The following is a 21,409-nucleotide window of genomic DNA, read 5'->3' as shown; positions in this document are numbered from 1 at the left end:
TCCAGATGGGATCCCAGGACCAGAGGGGTTCACTGGTGAATTCTACCAATTATTTAAGAAAGAATTTTGTACAAGCTCTTTCAGAACACAGAAGCATAGGGAATACTTCCTAACTCATGCTATAGGGCCAGCATTACCTTTATACCAAAACCAAAGACAGGGGTGCCTAAATGGCTCAGTCGGTTGAGCAACGGACTCTTGATTTCAGTTCTGGTCATGATCTCATGGTTGTGGGATCGAGCCCTGATGGACTCTGTGCTGGGCATGGAGCCTACTTGGGATTCTCTCTCCCTCTCCCTCTGCCCCTCCCCTGCTCATGCATGGTCTCTCTCAAAAAAAAAAAAAAAAAAATTACAGGAAACCTATAGATCAATATCTGTAATGAATATAGATGCAAAAATCCTCAATAAAATATTAGCAAATGTATAAAAAGAATTATACACCACAACTCAAGAGGATTTATCCCAAGTATGCAAGGCTGGTCCAACATTCAAAAATCAATTAATGTAATCCATCACATCAACAGGCTACAAAAGAAAATTCACATTATCATTATTAACAGATGCAAAAAAGCAATCTACAAAGTCTAACATCAATTCACAATTAAAAAAAAACAACTAAGAATAAAGGGGAACTTCCTCAACTTAATAAAGAATATCTATAAAAAAAACCATACAGCTAATTAACATCATAGTTAATGCTGAGAAACTTGAAGCTTTCCCACTAAGATCAGAAACAAGGCAAGGAAGTCCCTTCACCACTCCTTTCAATAGCATATTGGAAGTGCTAGCTAATGCAAGACAAGAAGGGAGCCTGGTTAGCTCAGTTAGATGAAGAGCATGTGACTCTTGATCTCGGGGTTGTGAGCTGCAGCTCCATACTGGGTATAGAAATTACTTTAAAAACCAAACCAAACCAAACCAAACCAAAACAAAACAAAAAGAAGAAACAAAGGTATGCATATTGGGAGGGAATAAATAAACAGTCTTGTTTGCAGATGATATGATCATCTATGTAGAAGACCCAAAAGAACCAAAAACTCCTGGAACTAATAAACAATTATAGAAAGGTTGCAGGATACAAGGTTAATATACAAAAGTCCATCATTGTCCTATATAATAGCAATAGACAAGTGGAATTTGAAATTAAAAAAACACAATACCATTTACATTAGCACCCTCAAAAATTAAATAATTGGGAAAAAACCTCATAATATATATATGAGGTCTATATGAAAAAAACTACAAAACTCTGATGAAAAAAATCAAGGAAGAATAAATGGAGAAATATTCCAGTCATGGATAGGAAGACTCAATATTGTCAAAATGTCAGTTCTTCCCAACTTGATCTACTAACTGAATGTAATCCCAATCAAAATCCCAGCAAGTTTTCTTATGGTTATTGACAAACCAATTCTAAGGTTTATACGGAAAGGAAAAAATACCAATAGTCAACACAATATTGAAGAAGACAAAGTTGGAGAATTGATACTATCCAACTTTAAGACCTACTATAAAGTGACAGCAATCAAGACAGCATGGTATTGGTGAGGGGATAAATGAATTTTGTTAATTCTTGACAAAAATTAACTCAAAGTGGATCACAAATCTAAATGTAATGTAAACCGCAAAACGGTAAAACTCTAGAAAATAACACAGCAAGAAACAGATGACCTTGGGTGTGGTGATGACTTTTCAGCACGATCCATTTAAGAAATAATTGACAAGCTGGAGAACATTAAGATTAAAAACTTCTGCTCTGTGAGAGACAATATCAAGAAAATGAGAAGACAACTGAATGAGAAAAAAATATTTGCAAAGATATCTGATAAAGGACTGCTATCCAAAATACACAAAGAATTCTTAAAACTTAACCTTAAGAAAACAAACCACCCAATCTAAAAAATAAACCAAAGACATTTAACCAAAGATGGTATCAGTTGGCAAGTAAGCATATTAAAAGACGCTCCACATCATGTGTCAGCCGGAAAATGCAAAATAAAAAAACCATGAGATACCACTATTGGAATGGCCAAAATCTGGAATCCTGACAACACCAAATGCTGGCGAGGTCGTGGGGCAACAGGAACCCTCATTCACTGCTGGAAGGAATGCAAAATGGTACAGCCACTTTGGAAGACAGTTTGGCAGTTTCCTACCAAACTAAACATACTCTTTACATACAATCCATCAAACATGCTCCTTGGTATTTACACAAAAGAGTTGAAAACTTACGTCCACACAAAAACCTGCACACAGATTATAGCAGCTTTATTCGTAATTGTCAAAATTTGGAAGCAATCAAGATGACCTTCAGTAGTTGGATGGATGAACTGCAGTACTTACACATAATGGAATATCATTAGGCACTGAAAAGACCTGGAGGAACCTTTTTTTTTTTTTATGTTTGTTTATTTTTGAGAGAGAGACTGAGCGCAAGCGGGGAAGGGGCAGAGAAAGAGGGAGACACAGAATCCAAAGTGGGCTTCAGGCTCCGAGCTGTCTGCACAGAGCTAATGCGGGGCTCAAACTCACGAACTGTTCGATCATGACCTGAGCCAAAGTCGGACGCCCAACCGACTGAGACACCCAGGTGCCCCTGGAGGAACCTTTTCTAAGTGAAAGAAATTAATGTGAAAAGGTTACCAACTGTACAACTCCCAACTACATGGTGTTCTGGAAAAGGCAAAACTATCGACACAATAAAATCAGTGGTTGCCAAGGGATTATGGGGTAGGGGTGGGATGAATAGGAGGAGCACAGAGAATTTTTAGGGCCATGAAAATTCTCTGTATTCTCATTATACATTTGTCCAAATGCACAGAACGTACACCAGCAAGAATGAACTGTAATGTAAGCTACGGACTTCAGACAACTATTACGGTGTACCAATGTAGGTTCATTAAATTTAAGAAATGTACCAATCTGGTGGGGGATGTTGATAATAGGGGAGATGGTGCATGTGTGAATGCAAAGGCTATATGGGAAATCTCTGCACCTTCCCCTCAATTTTTCTGTGAACCTAAAACTGATCTAAAAAAGATCTAAAAAAGTCTATTGAGGGGCACCTGGGTGGCTCAGTCCACTGAATGTCCAACTCTTGGTTTCAGCCCAGGTCATGATCTCAGTTTGTGAGATCGAGCCCGAGTCAGGCTCTGCACTGACAGAGTCAGGCTCTGCACTGAGCCTGCTTGGGATTCTCTCCCTCTCTTTTTCTCTCTGCCCCTCCCCTGCTCACGCTCTCTCTCAAAACAAATAAACTTAAAAAAAAAAAAAAAAGTCTAATGAAATCTAAAATAAGAAAAGATGGAGGGAGAATGTATTAGATTTAGTCCCAAAGATTCTAAGACTACATTGGTAATTACCAATTACCAAGCAAGTCATACACTGAGTGCACACCCTATACAACTTATACCACAGAAGCCAGCATGATACTCTAAACACCAAAAACAATCAGTATTATGAAGAATCAAAGGGAGAATTAAAAGAACCAGTGTAGCTCTAAAACTCTGGACTGTATCAGTGCCATAAAGCAATCAGGAAATCTATTTTAGAATTCAAACCCTTTGGAATTTTCTTCTTGAAGACTCTTGTGTCTTCCCTTAACTCAATTTTTTTAAAGTGTTTTGCTGCCACACCAGCAGTGCATTAGCTTAAAGAAAATAACCATACATTTTTTTTACATTTTAGTGTCATTTTATGCTACAAAGCTTTATTTACATAGTTCTTCAGAATATCTTTCAGTTGTCCATCCACTATTCTAAGTGTGGTATGATATCAAATAGAGTAGATTTGCAGGAAAGCATAAAAGAGAGAGAACAATTCTACAACTTAATATATATAGTATCATTAGTGGTTATTATTTTTACAGTTTTCTTTTGGGAATAATCCACTGAATTTTTCTGCCATTGACATTTCAGGATTAAGTTGTCCTTAAGAGCAGTTTCCACAGAGAATCAAGAGTATAACAGTCCAATATATTTTTACAGTTGATATTTGACAGTTTGTGAGTAGGTGCAAATCATTTTTTCTCCCATTTTTTTTTCAAAAGTCTTGGATGATGAAGAGGAATCATGACCTTCACCACTACTATATCGGTCATATAAAGTCTGCAATTAAAAACACACACCTGTTTTGTAACTTTTTAAATTCAATGGATTATCAGATTAATAAAGATAACTAAACATATTCTGACATGAAATGAATTTCTCTTGTTCTTATAACTACAAAATTATTTTATAAACTATTGAAGATAATTAAGAATTGTAAACACCTAGCTTGGCCTAAAAATCTATCATAAGATACAGCTCAATATTTCTGTAAAAGAAATGTACCATAGCTACTAATAAGCATACATATGCACCTTCAAGCCCTTTTTAGTCTCCCGTATTTTTTTTTTAAATAAAGCTAGTCTTAGATAAATTGCTACACTTTAAAATACCCTCATCAGGAAATAGACTATCAGATGATATTTCAACTAATAAACAGATGACATTAAAAAAAATAATACAAATTATTATATAAATAGGCATAATCACCTATATTAAAATCTACATTTCTTAAAGGATTCAAGACTAAACCAACATCTAATTTATGAAGATGACAGACATCTCTGTCTTGGAGAACACATAACCTTAGTGATAAAGGGAACTAATTCATCTCTATTTATAAAAGGCTGTAAATAATACACTGGTAGAAATTTAAAACATGAAGATGTTATTACTGAAATAAATAATTAGTAACTGCTTGCTTAACTAAACCAGTGGGCAATAAACATACATAGGGTTCTAGAAATGACAAGGTGTTTGATGGCAATGAGATCCAAAAAATGGTGGCATAGACATAAACCAACACTGGGAGGCTGAAAGGTTTGAGGCATTCACTTTGAGAAGTGGTCTGACTGCTGTACATAGCTGTAAGTCATTACATGTAACAAATACTGAGACTTCTCCAAGATGGTTTAAGAAAAAAATGGCTAGAAGAAATGAATTCAAAAGCTGTGTTAAGAATATTGTTGATTTGGGGCGCCTGGGTGGTGCAGTCGGTTAAGCTTCCGACTTCAGCCAGGTCACGATCTCGCGGTCCGGGAGTTCGAGCCCCGCGTCAGGCTCTGGGCCTGTTTCCGATTCTGTGTCTCCCTCTCTCTCTGCCCCTCCCCTGTTCATGCTCTGTCTCTCTCTGTCCCAAAAATAAATAAACGTTGAAAAAAAAATTAAAAAAAAAAAAAAAAAAAAAAAAAAGAATATTGTTGATTCAAAAGACAGGTTGCTTTTTAAATTTATCCAGTTGAGACCTGACTGCAATCTTAGATATGCACTTTGTATGACAATTCACTTTCAATTGTGCTATCTGTACAATAAGAATGTAAATCAAGTAAGTCTATTTTGTCAAAAAGCACAAGTATCTAAATGTCAAAATATATTTCATAGTTGTCTTATGATTGGACCAAGTTTTCTTTGGAGTACCTGTTTAAGCATCTAATTCACTAAACTATACAAAACAATTAAAAGTAATGTAGACAGAGAACAGACATTCTTACTTTAGCAGCTTTCAAAATGGAGTTAGGAGAATTCAGACCAACGAGTTGGCCCAGAACATATTTCATTTCTTCAGTGGTGCCCTTAGCCATCTGATTACCTGTAATAAAAATATAATCAATAACCTACTGGTACCATTAAAAAAATATAAAATACACAAATACATTCTGTTTAACAGCACAATGGCTGGCTTTATGTAATTTATCATTCATCAAAGCTACTTACCAAGGATAAGTGAAAATGAATGCGAGTAAAAAAAAAAGGCGATTTCATTTATTTTAGTATTTTAGAATAAAAGAAACTTCCTTAAGGAAGGAGGAAATCTGGAAATAGCCCATTCAAATTCTGGTTTTGTTATAGCTAAAAGTCTGTTTATATTAGTAATTAGCATAATTACTTAGTATAATTAGTGTAATTACTTAGTAATGAATTAGTAATCTAATAAACTGATTTTCAAAGAAATACCTGGATGAGTTTGAATTTGAACATATGGATGCACCAGAAGCTCAGGAATGGATATCCTCTGTTTAGGGTCCCTTATTAAACAACACTATAAAAATAAGGATTAATTTTTTTAAAAATCAAGTTTTCTTATGTAATATTGATATAAAGTGTTTTTCTAGATTGCACCATACTACAGAAGTTGCTTTCTAGATAGCCCACTCAGAAATGACAAGATTCCATAAGTCATTCTTGCAAAATTCCCAAGTATTCATAAGCTTTTTAAAAATACCTTCAAAATAAACTTAACATGACTTAAAAAGCTAAATCATTCAATAATTCCCTCCAATAGACTAGTTATATCTACCTATGCCAGATTTCAAGGATTTCTTCTAAGCAAAGAATCAATTTAAGTATATGAAATCATTTTTCTATATCCATATACTATTAATGTTACCTTTAACACATCTTGAAGATCTTTCTCTGGGATATCAGGAAATTCGATTTCATGATTAGGGTCAATTATGGCATGTAATTTAGAAATCTGATTAATTATATGTTGAAATGGTGTCTTCCCATAAGTCATATAGTACAAAATGCATCCTAAGGACCAAACGTCACTTTTGGGGCTTATCTAATTCAGAAAAAAAAAAAAATTATTTTAACATAAAATTAAATGTAAGAGTATTTTATATACACACATGTAAACATATATTCCCTGCCATTTAAAATCATAACTAAACCTCAAGGAATATGCAAGTACTAGATTAAGTTTACATAAAAGAAAAATCTTTCTCTAGTTTTTGCTATATTTGGTTATTTTACCAAGAAATGAGCTTTAAGTCTCTCAACAAACTTGTAATTAAAATATTTCAACCAAAACATATATTACGTTCTTGTCAGCTTGCGACAATATAAACTAAAAAACATTAACTGCAAATTTTAAATTTATTTTTCTCCAAAATTATTTTATTATAATAAATTTGTATATAAAATTAATAATATGTAAATATGCATAGATTTCAAAAATGTTAAGTTGAACTATCCTAAACCCAAGAATGCAAATTATAGAGCCAGGCTGGGCTGCATTTGAATCCTGGCCTTATCATTAGCTAATTCTATGTATCTCCATTTCCTCACCCCAAAACAGAAATAATAAAAGTACATTGTCATGGGCATTAAATGATGTAACCATGAGATATGGGTAAGCATAAAGAATAATTTCCGGTTATAGTAAGTTCTCAAAAATATTACTTATCATAACATGTTCTTTGTATTAAACAATCTCATTAGAAACAATGCAGTATTATAACATAATTACCATTTTGACTTTAAGAGAGAGAAAGAAAAAAAGAAAGCAGAATAGCAGTGTTGACATTAGGAAAGGAGAACAAGAACATAACAAAATACTTTTAACAGAAGAAAGAAAGGCATTTTATAATGATAAGAAGTACAACCAACCAAGAAGATGGTCATGAACTTCTTTGCACTGAAACTACATTTAATAGAACTATATTGAGTAAAAACTACAATAAATTCTTTTGGTTGGAAGGGTAGAGAGATTTTAGCACACCTTTCAGAAAACGGCAGATAAAACAGACCCCATTGCCAAACACAAAGAAAACTAAAAATTAATGAAAATACTCCTCTTCCTCCAACTTAACCATCTGGAAATTAAATCCGTTTCTACATAAATCATGGATTAAAAAAGGATTTCAGATTCTAGAAAAATAGCAGTGGCTGTGGCAGCATAGTTTTTCTTATTTATTTTTTTAATTAATTTTTTTTTCAACGTTTATTTTATTTTTGGGACAGAGAGAGACAGAGCATGAATGGGGGAGGGGCAGAGAGAGAGGGAGACACAGAATCAGAAACAGGCTCCAGGCTCCGAGCCATCAGCCCAGAGCCTGACGCGGGGCTCGAATTCACGGACCGCGAGATCGTGACCTGGCTGAAGTCGGACGCTTAACCGACTGCGCCACCCAGGCGCCCCTTTATTATTTTTTTTTTTAATTAAAGTATAGCTGACACAACGTTACATTAGTTTCAGGTGTGCAACATAGTGACTTGACAATTCAATACACTATGCTATGCTCACCACAAGTATAGCTACTAGCTGTCACTACACAACACTATTACAATACCATTGACTAGATTCCCTATGCTGTACCTTCCATCCCATGACTTACTCATTCCAGAGCTGGAGGCCTGTACCTCCCACTCCTCTTTTGGAGATCTATTTTGCCAGATCTCTTACCCACCTCCCCCCCCCCACCCCCGGCAACCATCAGTTTGTTCTCTGTATTTAGGAGTCTGTTTCTGCTTTTTATTTGTTTTGCATTTTAGATTGCAGCACAGTTTTTCAGTCTGTCCAAATCCCCAGATAAGACAGACAGAGAAGCCTGTAGCAAAACCATAGACATATGGAGAAGATTTACAACAAAACAAAGTGAAAAGCCATACCCCAAAACCCCAGAATACGAAGGGACACAAACTACCAACAGCCACAAGTCGTGTATAGTAGAGGCATTTGAAACAGAAAGCAGAGGGAAATAGTGAATGTGCCCAATAGACCTCAGAATAGAAACTCCAAATGGCCAACAGATGTTCATTGGAAAGTAATTTGCAAACAGAGCTAAACTGGGAAGGGTTTGAGCTTTTCACAAGCAGGGATCATCTCACATGGTGGGATAAAAAATTTGTCTTCTGTTCAGAATCATTAAGGCCACTGTTTAGCAGGTGATTACATCGAATGGAGATTTACCCATAATATTAAAAGCACTGAGTTGAAAACTGAAAAAATCTGAACTCTACAAGCAATTCAAAATAAATCTTATTTCAAAGTATTTTAAAACTGCAACTGAAAACTTTAGAATTAATGAAAATTAATACTACAAAAAAGTGGAAGTAGAAGTTAAAGTAAAACTCAGTAAAATTCAGTTTTAATGTTTTCATTAAGAAAGAATACAAAAATTAAATTGGCAATTATCTAAATCCAGAAACTAGAAAAAAAAGAAACCTAAAGGAAATACAATTAATAAAGATAAAAGAAATTAGAGAACAAATGAAAATAGAATTAATAAATGAAGACTTGGTTCTTTAAAATTAACAAAACCTTGGAAAGTCTAACCAAGAAAAAGAAAAAAGACAACAAATCTAAGTATTAAAAGAAAAGGGGAAGCTAAACAAATAATAAAAAGAATTTTATAAGAGACTATTTGACATAATGTTATGTCAGTTATTTGAGAAGAAATTTAGAAGCCACAATTTTCTAGGAAGGAAAATATAATTAGTAAATAAGCACATATTTATCAAGCAATTATTTAGGGCTAGACAATGTATTAAGTGATTTATATTCTTTATCATTTAATCCTCACCTTTAAAACAGGTACTGTTTATAAGCTGAATTTATAGATGAAGAAACCAGGCAAGTTAATTCATAAAGATGGTTGTTAACAAAGAAGCAGGTCTATTATTGAATGCAGGTCCCTGGACAACAATGTAATGCTTGCATGCACTTGGTTACACTGCTATAGAGCAACGAAGGATTAGCTTGGGAGCCAGAGGCATCCAGGCAAGCAAAATGAGCCCAAGAAGAGACACCAATGAGGCTAACACAAAGTTCACTGAGGTGGTAAAATAAGGCAAGTGGGAAAGTAGCTGTGGCAGGCTGGGAAAAAACTGCCTATTAGAATTGTACTTGGAAATGTAGAATTCACAAATGAATAAATGGTAAGAGATAAAATGTAAGAACCAAAGAGGAAACAAAAGACTTCAAAGATCATTTTAATGTGCTTAACTCTGAGCTAATTTAGTCTTAATTTCTACCTTTCATTTTGAAACTGAAAAAAAATACCCTGGGTACGTTTTTTGTTAGAGCACATTGTTGAGACATCCCGTATTAAAAGCACAATATTAAAAGAACAGTCTCAAATCAATAACTGTAAAACTGAATCCCATGACCATTTGCCACAGAAAGCAAGGTCTCTAAAATGCCTAAAAAGTTTTAGAACTTAAGCAACTTTCAGTTATCTGTTAGGTTTAATCAGAGAATAGTCCATTCCCTTCTGATGCCAGATAAATGGGATCTAAATAACCTTCATAATACCTTTGACTTGGATTTCCCATTCTCTCTTGAGGAAGACATATCTTTGATTGCTTCTGGTGGCATATAATTAACTGTACCAACCTGTATGCCAAAGCACAGAAAACACTAGTCAATGAAAATATTTTATTCTGCTTTAGATTTTTTAAAACACAAATGTCAGATTCTTAGAAACTTGAATAATTACATATTTCAGTAATATATTTTAAAAAATCAAGTAACTGACAATGATATTAGGACATAAGTTTCTTCACAACTCCAGAAAAATAAATTGGGTCCATAATCAGAAAAGTTATTCCTTTCAGAATGCTAAGCTTTTTCTCTGATTATGATGGGCAACTACCATAAAACTGTAGAGGCTAAAATTATATTAATGGCCATAAACTTGAGGAATTGATATCACTCATTTCTCTGTGCTGGAACAGGCCTAGAATGCTTTAAAAAAAAAAAAAAAAATCAACCAACCAACCAATCAAAAATCTAGCTATGTCTCCAAGTATTCCCTGGGCCCATGTCCAGAGTGAGATTGGGCAGGAATCTAAATCATGCAAGAGTTTTCACAGTCAGATTATGCCAACCTTAAAAGGCATTTATTTTAGTCTAAAATAAGTGGTTCTGTTTTCAAGCACTGAATACCTGTACTTTAGGGCCTTGCCATAGAGGGAATCTTCAAGTTGATTTACAATTACATGTTCAGCCATATTTTTGATACAAAGAGAAGTTATTATCAAATAGAATTGTTTCAAAGGCATGCTGTTCATCTATTCCTCCTAAAAATAGTCTAGTTTTACTTCTAGGATTATGGCACATCCACACCAAAAATCTGCATACATAGAACACATCATCTTGACTTCAAGCAGGATTATTTTTAGTTATTCTTTGGTGTTATCGCCTCAGTTTTTATGGAGACAAATTTATTAAGTTTGTAACTGCATATCCTATTAGAAAAAGGCAGTAGAGTACAATATTATGGTTGTTTCCAATATGAAGGCCCACTTAAAAATTTTTTTTCAAATGCAAGTGATAGGAAAAGCTTTACTTCTCCAGAAGAATGAAATAATCTTACCTCATGGACAATAAAAAAAACATGTAACTGCAATTCCTTCTTTGGTTGCTACCAGGAATCTCTGAGACAAAGTTTCAGGTGAACTCAAGATCATGACAAAGGTGATTTCCAAGACAGGCATTATGCTTCTCTACCTCAGCTATAGGAAAGTCATTTAAAAGTGCCAGATTTATTTCTACCTGATCTTGACTCTCTAAAGTGTATTAAATATGGTTTTTATTCTTATAGTATCTATTCTTAATACAAAGGTTTCAAATCCTTTGAAGAATGAGGTAGGAAAAATAAAATCCCCATTAGCAAAATACTTTACAGGTGAAATGGAACTGAACTGTAGTGGGTAGTAACCAACCATTCGTTAAGTCTTACCTGAGAGTCTTTAACAATACTTGTTGTATCTGGTTGCATTTGATTTGCAATCCCAAAATCAATTAGTTTTAGCATTCCATCAACTATCAGAAAGTTAGCAGGTTTCAGATCACTGTGAACGATGCCTTCAAAATAAAAATCCATTGTAATATCAGACAATGTAAAACATTCTAAGTATAAAAGAAATTTCACAATGGGCTACCTAGGTGGCTCAGTCGGTTGAGTGTCCGACTTCTGCTCATGTCATGATCTCATGGCTCGTGAGTTAGAGCCCTGCATCGGGCTCTGTACTGACAGCTCAGAGCCTGGAGCCTGCTTTGGATTCTGTGTCTCCTCTCTCTGCCCCTCCCCCACTCACTCTATCTCTCTCTCTCTCTCTCTCAAAAATCAATAAATGTTAAAAAAAAAAAAAAGAAATTTCACAATCTACTGGCCTAGTTGATTCCTTTGGTCAAAGTAAATGTTCATGTATAATATTTTTTTAATGTTTATTTATCTTGAGAGCGAGAAGAGAGCATGTGAGTTGGGGAGGGGCAGAAAGAGAATCCCAAGCAGGCTCCATACTGTCAGCTCAGAGCCCGACGCAAGGCTGATCTCAACCAACCATGAGATCATGACCTGAGCCGAAACCAAGAGTCAAACACTTAACCAACTGAGCCACTCAGGAGCCCCTCATTTTTAATATTTTCTAAAAAGATATAGTACCAGCTATGTACCAAGCACTATTCTAAATTTGCTGCTTATCTTGAATCATTTAATCCTCACACCAGAACTGGGGTAATTACTATACTAATATTATCCTTTTAAGTGAAAAAACTAAGGCACAGAGATTAAGTAATTTGCTCAAGGTCATAAAACCTAAGTGATAGGGCCACGACTTGACCCAGGCACTCTGGCTTCAGAGTTTATGATCTTCACCACCCACTAGATAACATCATAAATTATATTGTCAGATGGAAGACCCTAATGCTCCTGACACCTCTATCCCTACAGCCCTGATCTTAATTACTGAATTATCTTTTAACTTATAGGGAGACATGAGGAGAAAAATTACAATTAATCTAGGTTAGCAGTTATTTTTTAAAAAGGATAAGGTAAAGGCAGAGAAGCCCTAAAAAGAACCAAGTCCAAGTAACAAAAAAAAACAACCTAGGGCTAACAATTGAAAAAGAATAAAACCAACTCCCACACAAGGGACACAATACAAAACGACTATCATAATGAGCACAATAAACATCTCAGATCTTTGGGATGCCTGAACCCCTAAGTCTCAGATCTGCTATAACTGAACTCTTTGGAGACACAGGATAATGGACTATGTTAATACTAATAAAGATATGGGTATATTTTGCACTATGGATGCATTATGGCTGTGGGGACTTGAGTTCATGCACTATATCCTTTGGTTAACGGTGTTTTAAAGAAATGTTTTTTGTGCCTTCATCTTTAAATGAGCGTCCAAATATTTAGTTTATCTAGTCTAGAGGTGCCAATAACAAATACCTAAAAATCGTAAGATGACACTATTAATGATTATTGTAACTCAGCATATAATGAGTTTTAAAATACCATGTTGATGAATTGTGTAAACTGCCTCCAACATATTTTTCCAGTAACTTTTACGTTCCCATGGATTGATGGATTTTTTCTTTTTGAGCCAACTATTAAGATCTATATTTCCACATTCCATTACCATGTAAATGTAGTGGTCCGTGATTTCACTGCCATTAAAAACAAAAACAACAACAAAAAAATACATGGTTAGCTTACACTATTAAGACTAAGTATTTATCTTCTTTATCTGTAGAATTATAGCAAAAATAGTGTTCTTTTTTTTTTTTTAATTTTTTTTTTTAACGTTTATTTATTTTTGAGACAGAGAGACACAGAGCATGAACAGGAGAGGGGCAGAGAGAGAGGGAGACACAGAATCGGAAACAGGCTCCAGGCTCTGAGCTGTCAGCACAGAGCCCGACGCGGGGCTCGAACTCAGGGACCGCGAGATAGTGACCTGAGCCGAAGTCGGACGCTTAACCGACCGAGCCACCCAGGCGCCCCTGTTCTTTTTATATTAAAAAAAAATCCTTACTAATCATAAAGTCGGATGATCTTATCACTGTGTTGTTGTAGTTTATTCAAATAAGCAATTTCATTCCGATAACTATCGATTGTTTGATTATCTGCTTCTTCTAAGTTCACATACTTTATAGCATGTATCTGTTTCTTTTCATTCAATACCTGGAATACCTATATAGAACAAAAGAAAAAGTTTAGAATGCACTACTTTTACACTATCACAATATCTCTAAATTTATTAGAATTTTAGGTTGAGAAATACCGATATGAATAATTAAGCGTGTCTGGGCTTATTTTGAGTATTGAAGGGAAAAAAAAACATGTTAGGAGAGTTAACAGACCATTCTCAACTACCTATGACAATGGGCATTCAATAACACAAAGGCATAAACATAAAAAGTTTTTATAACAACACATAAGAAAGATTATTTAAATTTCATATCTATTCATAACACTGTTGGGTTGCCCTGACCAAAAATATAACCTAAAGCAAAAGACATTCAAAAATGTTAAGAGGGGTACCTGGGTGGCTTAATTGGTTGAGTGTCTGACTCTTGGTTTTGGCTCAGGTTGTGATCCCAAAGTCATGGGATGGAGCTCAGCAGGGAATGTGAAGCCTGCTTAAGATTTTCTCTCTCCCACCACTGCTGCCCCCTTCTCTGTTTGCACTCATGCACATGCTCTCTCTTTCATAAATAAATGAATTAAATAAATAAATAAATAATTCAATAAAATGTTAAGAACTACTAAGGGCTTTCATAAAGAGTCAATTCATTTCACAGATGGTGTTTTTTCCACTGTGACTGGAATTGGCATCTCACTCATGTGGTATTTTAAAATATGTAATAATTATAAGCTATTTGTATATTCAGTTGTGAAAAGTAGATTAGATCAAAGTTTATGAATTTTTCTTTAAGTAGGCTTCACACCCAGCTCAGAGCACAATGTGGGGTTTGAACTCACACCCTGGGATCAAAACCTGAGCTCAGATCAAGAATCTGTAGCTTAACTGACTGAGCCACCCAGGCGCCCCAGATTAGGTCCCATTTTCAAAGTCAAGTTGACAAGAACAAGATGTTCCTATAAGCCCACTGTCAGGTATGGGTCAAACAGCTCTGGCTATAATGACAGTCAACTTCTAAGCAATAGGGCAGATAATAAATACATTTTGAAAAGTAGAAAATACTGTTAATGTGTCCAACTTTCAGAAAACATGCAAGAGGCATGAGGCTTCTAAAATGCAAGTATACAAATACAAATGCCATTATAAGCAAGAAAAATTACATTCATTCATCCCTTTTGACAAAACGAAGTAAAATATCATTTATTTAAAAACCATTTAACCTTGACCAGGTCGGGGCAAGGATAAGAAGAGAACGAATGTGTATATGAGATTCATGCATTTACAACTGTACTAATAAGGACAGTCTATCAAGCAGTCAGGTGTAGTTACTTTAAAATTTTAAATATAAAACTAACAAAGTATTACTGGTTTTATTTGCACACACAGCAAATTAGACAAAGAGGGGCATTAAAACAGTGATAGGGCAAGAGACCACAGAAAAGAGCAAAGGATGATAAAAGGAATTTTAAAACAGTGTAAAGCCACTTTGCATATGGTAAACAGCCTTCTAAACCTCAGAGAATTGAGAGTACCTACCACTCTAGTAGAATTAAAATGTTGTTAGTAGTTCCTACCACACAGGGTTGGAAGGATGACCAAGATGGATGTGTCTGGAATGTAGCAAAGTTAGCTACCATCATTAAGGACAATTAGGACAGAATGAAGTGGACATTTTAAAACCTATTAAAGTTGTTGGGTATATCAGAAAAAGAGATTTGCAAGATATTAAAACTATGTAATAAGATCTCAAAGTTTTGAAGGAAATAAAAACTTTTCAATCAACTTTTTGCACTATGTGCTTTTACTCCCCTACTGCCCCTCTTCTGGCAAAATTCTTGCAATAACTGATGATTAGATAGCCTCTACTTCCATCTCATAGAGACAGTATCAGTTATAATTTTCAGTTTCATGGGAAGTTGGTGAAAGAACTAGACAGGCTAGTATCATGACTATTCCTATTAGCCTCCATGACCTTCCTAAATGTTCTTAATACTGTATAAGTTGGCCACTGCCTAAACTCTAGAATAGAGCATAAATGGTTAGTTTCACAAAGCATGTTACCCTCTTTCTCTGAGGTACATTGATTTTGTCAACTCCACCATAATAATTAAATTAAAAAATCATAATATAATCACACTAAAAAAAATATGGGCCAGTCGTGTCTTTATCATCTGACCCTTCACTTAAGCTAACATCTTCCATTATGCTCCAAGGAAAAAATGTTTAAAACACCGTCAAGATTATTTTACATCCTCTGAAAACATGCCACTAAATAAGTATCTCACCTGGACACTATTCAACTATAGCTAAAGTAATAAAGGTTAACAAAAGAATTTCTATTAAAGCAACTAAATCAGATAATTCAAATATATTGATAAAAATCAATTGTCCCTTTATTCCCATGCCTGAAACCTGAGACAAGGGAAAGAAGAAAATGTATACAAAAAAGGAATGAATATTATTGAACTGCTACTCATAGTAATGTACACACCTTTTTATAATAAGTTAACAAGACCATCTTAAACAAATCTAGCTATTGTTAGTTGGCTTAGAAAATACAGTAAAACTTAAACCCAACAGGCTGTGCTTCATACATCATCCTTAACAACTTATAACAGCAAAGCAGTTGAGGAGGGACATTCATTCAACAAATAACTTCACTCTGTCATGTTCTAGGTAGTATTCTAGATAAAAGAGCAAACACTGTTGAGCAAATCAGACAAACATCCTTTTCTTGATGCAACTATATTCAAGTTCAGGAAGACACAAACAACAAACCAAGTAAGTAAATTACAAAGCACAGAGGATGGGCTACAGAGAAAAATAAAGAAGGAAATGGAGCTCACCAGTGACTGGAAGGTTAAGAGTTGTGGTACTAAAGAGTATGGCCAAGGAAGGCCTGATTGAGAAGATATTTGAGCAAAGACATGAGGAGATCTAGAGGAAAACGGACTCTTATGTTAAAATACACCAGGAAAGCAAGGATTAAATCAATGAAACTAGGGATACGGCTATTATAATAATCCAGGTGAAAAGATGGCAGTTGTTTTGAACAAAATGATAGTAGTGGAGGTGGTGAGAAATAGGCAAATGTTAGATATGCTCTGAGGTAGAACCAACAAGATTTACCAACTGACTGGGTGTATGTGTGAGAGAAAGTGAGGTCAATTATGATTTCAGAGTTTTTGGCCTAGTTAGTGGAAGAATGAAGTTGCCATTTACTGAACTGGGAAAGACTATGGAGCCAGAGTTATGTTTGGGACATATTAAGTTTTAAATATCTAGTAGACACCCAAGGAGAGATAGTGAGCAATGAGACTGGATATACAAGTCTGGAATTCAAGTGGGAGGTCTAAGCTAGAAAGATGTTTAAGAACTGTCAGCATATACATGGTATCTAAAACCATGAGTCTGGACAACACCAAAGGAGTGAAGTGAGTTTAGAAAGAGAAGAAAAGAGGTCAAGGACTAAACCCTGGGGCACTGCACCATTAGGATGGGGGACAAGAACACTTAAAAGGAATGGCCAATTGGAGAAGAGGAAAACTGAGGGAGGCCAAGTGGGAATAAAAAAAAAGTTCCAATAAGAAAAGAACAATCAACTCTCCCAAATGCTAAGTAACCCAAATTAAAGCAAAGAATTAGATTTAATAAAAACATTGAGATCACTGGTGATCTTGATAGCAATTGTTTTGCTAAGTGATAAAGGTAAAAATCTGACTGAAGTGGATTTAAGAGAACCGAATGAGAAGAACTAAAGATGGTAAGTTTAGACAGATCTTTTGAGATGCCTTCCACCCAGAAAAGCAGAACCATGTAAATTTAGAGCTCAAATACATTTAGAAAATGATCTAGTCTAATTCCAGAAACTCTCATTACTAAACTGTTTTGAAATGAAAAACTCAAAAAACTCAAAATATTAATCATATATCTTGCTGAATCATCCTAAAATATTATTTACAACATGCCCTACCTGATGTTTAGAAAGATTCTTTTATGATAAAACATAGCTTCATTTGCCACCCCAAATCCTTGTTAATGTCATTTAGAGAAGAAATCTAGAGGCATAGGACATCAGAGGGAAGAACAGAGACTTAGAATTAGGAGATAGGTCTAAAGAGATACGTCATTTGTTGGAAAGAGGGAATGGGAGCAGGGGATAAGGATATTTTTGGCTCAAAAGCAATATGGGCCCCTAGATGTTAAGAAAAAAGAGCCCCAAAGGGTAAAAAGACAAAGAAAGGAAAGCTGAAAATATTTCTTTCTTAAATATTTAAGACACTTACCTTACTTGAGCCTCCACTTCCTATCTGCTTCAATATGGAATAAATTCTTCCTTTAACTGAAATGCATTCATTTGTTGAAGAGGATCCTGAAATCTAAATAATTAAAATATATAAAGATTCAAAGGTGCAAAGAATATGCCTGAGAAACTAGCTTGCATTTAGTACAGTGAAATGCTTCCAATTTTTAAATTATCTTAAATTTCAAGTAATTAGATATTAGTCACAATATTTTAAAGAGGAAGTTTACATATTTTAGTCAAATTAATAAACTTATTAATACATAGGTAGACTTCCAAGGTCTCCCTCTAACTTGCCTTTACTTAATTAAAAAAAAAATTTTTAAATTTAAGTATAGTTGACATACAATGTTCACCTTTACTTCTTAACATAAATAAATAGAAGATTCAGGGGAGAAAACACTTAATGCCAATACACAAACTCACAAGCTATTACTTTTCACCTTATTCTTTTTTCTTATATATCCCTCTTCACTTACATACATGCATAAATAATTATATCTAAATTCTTTTTCCTCATTTAGCACTACATTATAAGGGAAGCAGTATGCTAGCTCCAGAGTCAATCAGACAAATGCAAATTTCAGCAATGCCCCCTTTCTGCTGAGTGATGTTCAACAAGTTAGTTAATTTGAACTTCAGCATCTACCTTGGCAAACTTGTAGCTGATGTACTATTGCAACAGACCCCATTTCCCTTCCCTTATGCCAGAGCTCTCAGAGGATCTATAAATGCTTTGCACAGATGGAGTGCAGTGAGAGGACCCATTCCAAGCTGACAAGAAAGCTGAAGACACAAAGCGCATCTGATTAGCTGATTTACTAAGTTGAAACGGGTCTGTCTGAATAAACCTCAATTTAACCAAGTCCTGCTTTAAATCCCAAATGGTAGAACTCTCTCATGTAATCTCTTTCTTTACCTTTTAACCTCAGGGGTTAAAAAACACTATTGAGTCATGAAATATGTTTCCTGTAAGAAAGTATTAGGCTTTGAAATATGTACCTGTTATTTTTCATTCAGTTATAATTTCAGAAAGGCTTTTCACTACCTACTCCCACCCCTCTTCCTTTTGGAGCATCTTCTCGCACTTAAACTGAAAACTTCTGAGAGGGAAGAAAGTAGTTCAATGTTTTTGCCCCCTAACTGCTGACAGTTGTTAGAGTAAGTAATTCTGACTTATTTCTGACTCAATACTAGTGTGAAGTTCAGTTTCCTACATAGGACATTCCACATCCCCCTTAGCCCATCCTCCTCACTGTGGCCAGAGTAATTTATTTCAAAATGCAAATAAGATCACTTCACTTTCCTGCTCCAACCTGTTACACAGCTTCTTATCCCTCTTGGGGTAAAGTTCAAAGGGCCCAGAGGAACCCTAAGGATTACCTCGTCCCTCTTGGACTCTTTTTAGTTTCCTCCTGACACTGGCCTTTTCTAGAAGGCTCCTGGCCCATTCATGTGGTCATGACTTGACTTCTAGATATCAACTCAAACAGGGTCTGACATGAGGAAGAGTTCAACAAATGTTTTGAATCAATGTATGGACAAACCTGATCATCTTTTTCTCCTTAGTAATTTATTATTCTGCTTCAATCTTCAAAATACTATTTCTCTTTCCATAGGATAATCTATTGTCAGCTTTTTTTTGTTCTTTATTAATTGCAAAATATACATAACAAAAATTTGCATTTTACTCTACACCCATTAAACAGTAACTCCTCATTCCTCCCTCCCTCTAGACACTGGTGACCATTGTTCCACTTTTTGTTAGCTAATTTTTTTTTTAATCTCTCAATATGTAATAGCTAATTACCTGTTTGTGTGTGTGTGTGTGTGTGTGTGTGTGTGTGTGTGTGTGTGTTTTGCTGTTTTATTTAAATAACAATTGCTGCTATCTTTTCTCTACTAAGTAGCAGGCTCTGCTGTACAAGTTCCATATATGTTAACTAATTTAATCTTCACAATTATCCTCTATGGTAGGTATCTTTATTATCCCCACCTTATAGATGATGAAATGGCCACAGAAAATTTAAGTAACTTACAAAAGGTCACACAGTTGGTAAGTAGTGAGGCCAAGATTCATGGCCAGAAAGCCTCTCTTCAAAGTTCATGCTTTCCACCAGTATTTAGTGGCCACTCAGATAGTTATTAGAAACTAATTTTAATAGTATTGATATCAGGAGTATTTTTTCTCCAGATGACAATACAATTGCCTCACCAGCAAAAATTTTCCTATTTTTATAATTACTTTATATTTTAGTAGCATCTTATATTGCTATTCTGATATTCTTGAAAACTTAACTGCATATTAATCAGCCAGTGAAATGAGGCTGCACAGTTAATAGTAGGCTTAAGTAGTGAAACAGAATAAAAAGTTACCTAAATTACAAGACAAATTTTGCCTAGTTCTTCAAACTGGATCTTTTGGCCTAGTTCATGAAAAAGCTTCATTAGCTTCTTCAATAACTAACCTCTCAAAGTCACAAGGCACCCTTAATAGGTTTTCCCTATTAAGAGTTTTGCCTAAGAATGGACAAGTTCTTAAGGCCTTTCCTAACAACTACATGCTATGAAAATAAAATCTTTGGATCATACCTTAAACATATACCATCATAAATAAAATTTATCAAACCTGTAAAGTTTGAAGTGGAGTAATAGGTATTTGCTGTTGCTGCTGCTGGAAACAGGCGAGTTGGCTATAAGGTGTTGACAACTGACAAGCAGGTGGAAAGTCATTCTTTACAACTGGAGTTCTAAAACTAGGAAAGAAATGGTTTTCATTTAAAACATGAAAAATGTAGAAACAAGATTCTGACTCAATGTTTGTGTGATTTTAAAAGATGCATATAAACTTAGATGTATTACATCAAACAGAATCCACATCAGTTTTCATAATATAGCTAAGTTATTTATTCTAGATATACTATCACCAGAAATTTCATTTTGAGGGAATTCTTTCTGAAAGTAATTTTTTGTCCCTAGACAAGAAATCCTTACTAGTAAAATTAAAAAGATGGCATTTAAAAGTGAAGTTGGGGTTATTTTAGAAGAATTTAGCCAATGCAAAGGTCAGCCTATGGCATACGAGTGCTTTTTAACAATAGCGCTCTACAACAGCATGCTAGAAATATCAGAAAGCCAATTACATTACAGGAGTTTGGACTTTTGAGATTAAAGCTGTTGAGTTCACATTTGTGTTTTGCTTATCTTATTCACTATCACATCCTCAACACCTAGAAGAGTGCTTGGCACAAAGGAGTTCAAATACTTGTTGACAATATACAACCTAACTTCACAAAAAATAACTATATCACTATTCTAGTTATCAACTTTCTTTAAAATATTCCACATATGGGGTGTCTAGGTGGCACAATAGGTCAAGCACCCAATTCTTG

The 21,409-nt window shown here is 34.8% G+C and overlaps 1 protein-coding gene across 8 annotated transcripts in view; it reads right to left on the bottom strand.

Annotated features, from left to right (window-relative positions):
* Positions 1 to 378: 378 nt before the first annotated feature.
* Positions 379 to 21,409, bottom strand: part of TTK (TTK protein kinase) — a 43,905-nt gene continuing 22,874 nt past the window's right edge. For 7 of the 8 annotated variants that reach the window (XM_040474018.1, XM_040474020.1, XM_040474014.1 and 4 more), the window contains 10 exons: positions 20,647 to 20,773; positions 18,001 to 18,093; positions 13,604 to 13,761; positions 13,084 to 13,235; positions 11,515 to 11,639; positions 10,086 to 10,166; positions 6,435 to 6,611; positions 6,002 to 6,086; positions 5,539 to 5,636; positions 3,690 to 4,108 (listed from right to left, as the gene is read on the bottom strand). In XM_040474018.1, coding sequence (XP_040329952.1) covers positions 3,983 to 4,108; positions 5,539 to 5,636; positions 6,002 to 6,086; positions 6,435 to 6,611; positions 10,086 to 10,166; positions 11,515 to 11,639; positions 13,084 to 13,235; positions 13,604 to 13,761; positions 18,001 to 18,093; positions 20,647 to 20,773 — 1,222 coding nt within the window. In that variant the 3' untranslated portion in view covers positions 3,690 to 3,982. Of the gene's footprint in view, positions 587 to 3,689; positions 4,109 to 5,538; positions 5,637 to 6,001; positions 6,087 to 6,434; positions 6,612 to 10,085; positions 10,167 to 11,514; positions 11,640 to 13,083; positions 13,236 to 13,603; positions 13,762 to 18,000; positions 18,094 to 20,646; positions 20,774 to 21,409 lie in introns of those variants that run through there. The other variant, XM_040474019.1, reaches the window with a different exon arrangement.

The sequence above is a fragment of the Herpailurus yagouaroundi genome, unplaced genomic scaffold (assembly GCF_014898765.1).
Source record: "Herpailurus yagouaroundi ecotype Mexico unplaced genomic scaffold, PumYag 139, whole genome shotgun sequence".
Classification (NCBI taxonomy): Eukaryota; Metazoa; Chordata; class Mammalia; order Carnivora; family Felidae; genus Herpailurus; species Herpailurus yagouaroundi.
This window is presented reverse-complemented; position numbering and strand designations above follow the sequence as displayed.